This window comes from Mya arenaria, chromosome 9, assembly GCF_026914265.1.
Source record: "Mya arenaria isolate MELC-2E11 chromosome 9, ASM2691426v1".
Taxonomy (NCBI): Eukaryota; Metazoa; Mollusca; class Bivalvia; order Myida; family Myidae; genus Mya; species Mya arenaria.
The window spans coordinates 53,087,646-53,096,192 of NC_069130.1; the positions used below are offsets into that span (position 1 = coordinate 53,087,646).

At 36.4% G+C, this 8,547-nt stretch overlaps 1 protein-coding gene across 2 annotated transcripts; it reads left to right on the forward strand.

The window, feature by feature from the left end:
* Positions 1-362: 362 nt before the first annotated feature.
* LOC128203740 (monocarboxylate transporter 6-like) lies at positions 363-8,144 on the forward strand. Of its 2 annotated transcripts, none has more exons than XM_052905268.1 (6): positions 363-485; positions 3,138-3,313; positions 3,827-3,970; positions 5,883-6,725; positions 7,310-7,547; positions 7,667-8,144. In XM_052905268.1, exons 1-5 carry the CDS (start codon positions 475-477, stop codon positions 7,522-7,524), a joined length of 1,389 nt encoding a protein of 462 aa, XP_052761228.1. In that variant the 5' UTR covers positions 363-474; the 3' UTR covers positions 7,525-7,547; positions 7,667-8,144. The 2 variants fall into 2 exon arrangements, with proteins under 2 accessions (XP_052761228.1, XP_052761227.1); XM_052905267.1 differs by having other exon boundaries at positions 7,310-7,505; positions 7,667-8,143.
* Positions 8,145-8,547: the final 403 nt, after the last annotated feature.

An 8,547-nucleotide genomic window follows, 5' to 3' on the forward strand; every position in this document is an offset into this window, starting at 1 on the left:
GTAACGCAATTGTAATACAACCCATCATGACAGCGTGACTAAAGGGATAATTTATAATTACCAACTTAAGATCACTATCATAATGTAAAGAAGATCTTAATTATGCATTTTCAAAACCACTTCATAGCCTGCGGTTGATTATAAAAAACATCCTACTTCAATCTCATTACTATATATATTTTATACTGTCTGAAAAGATGGGCTGGCAATTCAACAACAAAAATTAAACACTGGCTTAAATTACGCTCATATCTTTTGCAAAAAACATACATAATACAAAACGATATTATGCACAGGTTGAAGGATATTTAGTTTGTTGATTTAATAACGAGACAAGGAGTGTATCTTTCTATTCATAACAACAAAGCCCTCTACTCTATAGACTTCTTGCACTCCGACCAAAAACGTTGCGAATAGCACTTCTAAATAACAATTTTAATACCGTGTTAAAATTATCAATATCATACGGATATAATGGAGTCTAGGTAGGACAATATTGTGCATAATAATACCACAGTGAGGGGAAATCTGTATATCTAAACGTAGGGGCGTAGCTAGACCGGAAAGAAATTGTAGGTCCGACTTGCTAGCTGGGATCGGGTGCATGATCCTCCCGAGTTTTCTACAATGCATGTAGGAGCGTTTTCCGGCATATTCATGGCCTCTGAACGCAAGTTCCACCACTTTACTGTGGTGCAAAGAAAAAGAGCTGTCGACACATCCGTGGTGGAGCTGTGCCCTATGTTTACATGAACAAACGTGAGTATAATTTATATTTTATTTGATAATTTCATTTAACGGACATATTTAGAAAATCGGAGAATGTGGTACCGTGTAAGAACACTTTTACTGTAAGCTGGTTACTATTTCGTTTCAATATTGTACAAACTGTTGTGCCAGGAGCTTTTCTCCCGAATCGGACTTGTGCATATTTTGAGATCTGATTGCATAGCAAGTACATTTCGGTGCTAACACACCCCGTTAGAACATTCCTACGCATGCAAACATAACTGTTATGTATAGTACCTATGCCGGAACACAACAAAACTGATAAGCACTTCTTAAAAAGAAAAAAAAATGCACATTTTTATAAAAGTGGTGGCGCTGATGCCCTAGTGGTGGCGCTGTCGAGTAGTGGTAGCGCTATCGCGTATGTTTTGCGCTTGAAGTGATATAAAAATTTAACGCTTTTGGAATGAATACAAAGGTTGCTATGTTTATCAGATAGATACGTATAGTTCGATGGAAATATTAACAGCGCCTAGCTGTTTGTTTTCCAAATAGGTTTCAATAAGGTTAATGTAGTTCGCGTAGAGTTCTGATTCCGCAAGAAGTCTGCATAACCAGCATAACAATAAATGATACACATAGCAACCTTTGTATTCATTCTAAAAGCGTTAACTTTTTTTATATTACTCCAAGCGCAAAAACATACGCGATAGCGCCACCACTATCCGACAACGCCACCACCAGGGCATCAGCGCCACCACTTTTATAAATATGTGCATTTTTTTCTTTTTAAGAAGTGCTTATCTGTTTTGTTGTGTTCCGGCATAGGTACTATACATAACAGTTATGTTTACATACGTGAGAATGTTCTTACGGGATGTGTAAGCACAAAAATGTACTTGCTATGCAATCAGATCTCAAAATATGCACAAGTCCGATTCGAGAGAAAATCTCCTGGCACCACGGTTTGCACAATATTAACGAAATAGTACCCAGCCTACAGTAAAGGTGTTCTTACACAGTATCACATTCTCCGATTTTCGAATTATGTCCGTTAAATGAAATTATCAAATAAAATATAAATCATACGCACGTTTGTTCATGTAAACATAGGGCACAGCTCCACCACGGAAGTGTCGACAGCTCTTTTTCTTTGCACCACCGTAAAGTGGTGGAGCTGGCGTTTAGAGGCCGTGATATTCAAGAGTTGAAATTAAACATTTGTTGATTACCACATTCTACGGATTAGTGCAAGAAAACAATTAAGTTACCTTTTTAAATTGTACACAATTTAGCTATCGAATCCGTCATAAGGTTCATACATTTTCAAATAAAAGAAAGTCAATTAATCAAACGATCTTTTACAGAAGGAATAAACTTTTACAGTGTATGTATTTTATAGCAGAATGACAATTTGTTTTAAGACACACATACTTAGTTATAAGCTTCCCAACATTATTGTTAAACAATATCGCTGAGAAAATAAGAGAGGTATTAATACATATGTGTTAATTATAGGTAAGTTATAGTAGCTTTATTATTATTATTTCTAATGTACTTTGTACAATCCAAACTATTGACACTTTACCAAATACGTTCATTGTCCTCAATTGCCATATAAAAGCGTTCATATAACAAAGGGGGCAAATTTGCCCATGCGGTGTTATTTGCCCCGTAGGCGAAAAAAATCGCCCATGGACTAATCTTAAGTTTTAACAATAGTGTCCATTTCAAATTTGCAACATCAAGAATGAGTCTTTAATGTAGTGATGTACTAGGAATTCAAACATCTTCATAAATAATAATATTTTATTTTCAATTCCAAGATAGTTTGAAAGATACATATATTAAGTTGAAATCTATTTTTCTTTCCTTACAACGCCGAAACAAATATATAGTATTTTAAAGTACTATTTGCATCTCGAATAAAATTAAAATCCACAACCGTTACGAGAGAAAGCAACTCGAATGAGTAAAGAATTAACACCTCTTATTATTCGCTCGATTTATGAACAGCTTGGCTTCGATAACTATAACAAAATAACGTTTAACATAAACTAGAATGTGTTCCTTTTTCGAACGACCGAGGTAACGTGAAACTGATGAAGCTCGAAATGTCGAAACGATTGGCTTTAGAACTCTCTGTAATATAAATGCCCACATACAAAAGGTTAATACATAATTATGTTACTATATAAAGTAACAGATTTGTACAGGGATTTTTCGATTATTTGCATGACTAAGCGATTATCAGTTTTGCCGCCCGGGCCGATTTTCGATTATAATGTCGAAACATGTGAGGTTAGAACTCTTTGTAATATAAATACACACATACAAAAAAGCAATACTATTGCGAAGATCTTCACGGTGAAAAATCATTGCAAAGAAACACAATTTTAATATTTCAGTAAATGGTCAGGTCGATGGCGGCTGATGTTTGTCATATTCCTCGCGTTCAGCACCGTCGTCGGAATCTCATTCGCGATGGGCACCATCTTTCTCGACATTGAGGCTCACTTCCAGCAGGGACGCACCGCTATTTCCGGTCTAATAGCTGGCCTTATGGGCTTCGTCACCTCACTAGGTTGGTTAATCTTGTAATTCTGGCTTTTTAAGCTTTCTTACCAATTGCTCCATTAATGGATACGTCCCTAAATAATGCTAAATGTCTTATATTGATTTAAATAAGCACTGCGCTTTTTATTTTTGTATTATAAGCATGTGGTGAACAGAATGTTGAACGAATTGGTTTAGCTCTGTGTCACCTATTTTGAACGATTACAAGTCCAAAACATAGTGAGTTTTGCATTTTATGTATTGATGCGACGGGAAGCAAATTATCTGAAAGAATGATTGCACATTTACGAGTTATTTCACGATTGAGGAAGTCGGTAGACCCGCATTAAAATTATAGACTCAGCTAAGACTAAACTTTGACAATAAACCAGACAACATGATTCCATGAATTGTTTTAATAGGATCTTACTATGATCCAGTATAGTGAGTTGACACCCGCCAACAAATAAAACGGGGTTGACCTTAGTCGTATTATAAAGATATATTAATATCTGAAAAAAAAAATGTTTTCATCTTCCAGGAATAGTAAGCGGCGCCGTAATTCGTCGAACAGGATTGTTCCGATCTTCTGTTATCGCCGCCATTTTGATTCCAATAGGCGTAACGTGCAGCTTTTTCGCCAAACGTCTTGAGCACCTGTACGTCAGCCTCGTTTTGGTTGGAGGTACCAAGTGAAGCATGTTCTTCGATATTCGTGTATCTGTGTTACGTTTGTGTCACATTACCATATGTAAAATGCACTACATCTAAATCGCTGCAACAGTTGTCATAAAAAACTGCGTTATGTGTGAACTATTTTAAACATCGGTCCGAAATCAGTGCTATTCAACACTACAACACACGTTAAGTTTTTTTAAAAAGGCGCTTTCTACCTTCTTCAGCAATACTTAATACTCAATAAGGTGTATATTTTAAGAACAATGGTGCAGCATTCAATATTTGGTGTATACGTTACGACAAATGGTGCAGCGTTCAATATTTGGTGTATACGTTACGACAAATGGTGCAGCGTTCAATATTTTTAGTGTATACGTTACGACAAATGGTGCAGCGTTCAATATTTGGTGTATACGTTACGACAAATGGTGCAGCGTTCAATATTTGGTGTATACGTTACGACAAATGGTGCAGCGTTCAATATTTGGTGTATACGTTACGACAAATAGTGCAGCGTTCAATATTTGGTGTATACGTTACGACAAATAGTGCAGCGTTCGACATATAGTAACGTAATATTTGTGTAATATGACTTTGTGTACGGTCAAATGCATCTTACGTGCCATGATGTACTAGAAGTAGAAACTACAACTGTATTGCGTTTAAGGCCACGTTACTTAATAAGTGCACAACTAATATACGGCCGCACTGCCTTATTTTAACGATCTTCTTAACGTGGTTCTGCGATATTTCTTGTAGGTATCATGCTGTCGAATCCTTGCAATACAAGTCGTAATACTTTGGGGATATTATGATAGGACTATTTTCTGGTGACCTGTATCACGTTGAATTCGGTGTGAAAACACATAGCCGTTGATACCGCGGGCCGAGACGTTGACATGTTTACTCACCGAACGATACGTGATACATGTCACCAGAAAAACTTTTTATCGTAATTTTCTATTTATTATATACCTGTCTATTTAATTATTCCTTTTATTTTCGGTTTCAATTTAATTTAAAGTAACCGCCATCTGTCAAATGCGCGAATGAATTCGAATGTGTTATGTAGTTTTGTGTAATGAAGTCAAGGGAGGCAACTACAGCGAAACGAAGTCAGAAGTTACATAATTTACTTTAATGAGCAAAATAAGAACAAAATAGTTTACAAATTAACAAATTGCTTTAAACAGAACAGTAATTAATGTCACATCACAAAATAACAAAAACAACAAAAAAAAATATACTTATTTTGCGGGATACACTTATCCTCATGTCATGTAGACGTAACGCGATCATTTTAAAAAAAGGAAACATTCGTGGGATTTTTTTCATAAAATGCAGAATTGAGGGAAGTTCGTGAGTCAATCATTTTTTCTATCGATGACTCGAATTCGCCTTCTTCTTTGTATTGAAGAGCTGCACATAATTTTGATAATAACATGGATAATGCAACACTTTATGGATTTCGTAATGGCTCACTGAAGCAGCTATCCAGTAGCTGATGGAATGGGAGCGTTCTCTGTTTTGCTTATCCTCACGGTCTTTTTAAGAACCTGTATTTTTACATGCTTCTGGAGCGTGTGTAAAGTTAGATAATTTAACGTATCTAAAAGTTGACTGGTTTTACCAGTTGTTTGTTTTTGGTCACGCTATTTTTATCAACGTGAAAGTAGTTAAGAGATAACACACGGTACTCGCATGATACGGAATCAGAAAACGACAGTATCACGATACGGATTTTTCAATAAGGCGTGTTGAAATTTCTCTGTTGGACATGGTAAAGAAATTTGATAGGAATTTGATTAAAAACGTACTCAAAGTAAAACTTGATATTTGTACAAATAGACCTTCATGTGATATTTAATACAAACACCAATTTATATCCATGTGGTAACATTCTTTATTTTAAATTTCAGGTTTGGGTATTAGTTTATTATACGTCGTTTGCATCACGACCATTAGTCAAGCGTTTACAGGACGACAACGTCACGTCTGCCTTAGCATTCTTGGCACAGGAACCGGACTTGCCGGTGTATTCTATCCCTTTCTTTTACCCAGTCTTGTGGAGGCTTTCGGGCTCATGGGAACATTTCTTGTGCTAGGTGGTGTCTTTCTTAATGTTTGGACTATACCCGTTCTCATTTATTGGAACCAGCCTAGAAAAATGACGTCAGAAATCCCAGACACTACTTGTGACAATGACAATGCAAGATGCGGCCCGAAAGCGGTGAATACTATTTATGCATCAGGGGCTCTATATTGGCAACAGATAGTAAATGCTGCTCGGAAAGTAGTTCTCGAAATGCGAGAAGTGTTGTTCCTAGAAAATGTGCTCAATATGGTAGGAACGGGATTACTATTGGCTGTCAATAACGCTTACCTGACGTTACAGCTTGACATAGCTATCTGGCGCGGGTTATCACGTGAGGTCGGACTGAACGCTTTCGTTGTTGTGAACAGCGTAAACGTAATAGCCGGTTTAGTTCCAGGCCTACTGAAGCAGATTCCGGGACTCAGCTACTCATGTTTGCTTATTGTCGTTGCGGTGTTTGGTCTGGCCGGAAGCCTTCTAATTCTACTCTCTTTCGGCGCGCCTCTGTATTTCTTAGCGTCCACCCTCATTGGTGTCTCCCTCGGTGGCGTCTTGACGTCGTCCCTGATTGGACTAAAGATTGTCCGACAGGAGCTGATCTCGGTGGCGTCAGGGACGCTCATTACCATGAATGGATTGATGACGGCCGTGTTGGGGCCTCTTTTGGGTAAGCAAATTGCAAACGCTGCTGCAAAACATCTGAGTCTATCTGCGTCTTTAATTCTGCGTTATATGCTGCAAAAGAAAAAAGATTTGACTTAGTCGAAAGGTATTAACCATTCAAGAAAGCTAAACATAGTCAATATGTACAACGTCGTTTTTAAGTTTAAAATAGAACGTCTTTAGAGGTAACGACCTAAAACAGCTCTGCCATAGATATATTAGTTTGAAATATGGGTATTCTGGTTTTGCTTGTCACTTGACTTTTCTTCAGGGGTGTTGTCAAGTAAGAATTGTGCAATGTTACGTTTACATCTTCAACATCTACAATAACGCTTCGTCGCAAATGCGACGCTCGGCTTTCTAGTTCCAGTTTCCTTAGTGAAATTACTTGAAAACTACCAACCAGAGTAATGAGACCTGCCATGCATGCACGATTAGTATCTTGCAACATGTGTACAAAGATTCATTAAAATACTCGAAGTTCGAGTTATGAAGTTTTTCTATAAAGACGCCGACACAAACGCCGACGACAACGACGCCATAAGTATGTCAGTACAACGAGCTAAATTTTGTTTATACCTTTTACAGGATACTTTCGTGACATCAGCAGTGACTACAACCTCATGCTTTACATCGCCATTACGATTGACGTACTGGTTGTGATTCTTTATGTCACAGCATTCCTTGCGAGAAGGCCACGTGGCTATGACGTCACAATGGATAAAAGACGAGACACCCCAAAGGCTGAACTTATTTCATTCCATGATAATAAAGAGATGCCTCGGTACAGCCTTCATCAGTGATTATTAACATAAATTTAAAACTCGTATGTGTCACTTTGGATTTATTTCTTTAAATAAATTGTATTGGTTTGGAATTTATTTCATCTGCTGCAATGTACTTAAGTTTCCAAAACCTTAACGTTTTTACTCTTGCTTAATATAGATGGCAGCAACACCAGGAAAGTTGTAAACAGAACCGTTGATCGACCCTGACCTACTGACAGCAAAATAACTGTTATCCTAATCCTAATGCTGTATACTCGTCCAGCTCGTTATTAAGAACTTGAATTGTTTTTGAATGATTTTTGTATTCAATATTTTTTGATCGTGATACTAATACCAAATCAAAGGTATTCGAGAACCAGGAACAAACTGTATACATGATACTTACAGTGTTACGAAAGATAATTTTTCAGGTCATGCTTATATTGAATAAGTAGAATTTAATGTCTTAACTCGAAAAGTGCACAAAATTTCTTCATTAATCCTGGTGTTCCAATGCCCTTATAGTTTGATTCACAATAAATATTGCACCTTTTTAAGTTCAACAACATTTGCAAAATAAATGCAACAAAAGCGTTAATGTTATCCTCAAAGACACATTTTATTCAATCAAAATTTTTAGAACTGTTCTAGTACTGGTTGACTTTTAATTATAGAAACTTAAATTTTATCCAAAGACCCAAGATCAAAGAAGTTTGCTCTTATATATAAAATAAGAATGTTTTTGAAGATTATTTACAATTTATCAAGAATTTTCATTCAAATTCTATAAGAATCTTCTTAATTCTAAAACATTTAGACATGAGATTAATAGAGAATTTATGAACATTCTAAACATATCCCCCCAAAAAACAGTCCAGACCTATAATAGGGTTGCAACATCAATCTAGATCAGCTTACAAAATAGAATTAAACTATATAATAATGCATCAATGAATTTAGAATACATACCTGTGTAAAAATCGAAATGAAATATTGTGAATTTTCATGTCGATTTGACGAAAACTGTCGCGAGAATGACACTGACATGCATCATTGTTA

Coding starts and splice junctions, on each gene's coding strand:
- LOC128203740 (XM_052905267.1), top strand. Junction 3,314..3,826: donor GGGCTTCGTCACCTCACTAG/GTTGGTTAATCT, acceptor TTCATCTTCCAG/GAATAGTAAGCGGCGCCGTA. Junction 3,971..5,882: donor CAGCCTCGTTTTGGTTGGAG/GTACCAAGTGAA, acceptor TTTAAATTTCAG/GTTTGGGTATTAGTTTATTA.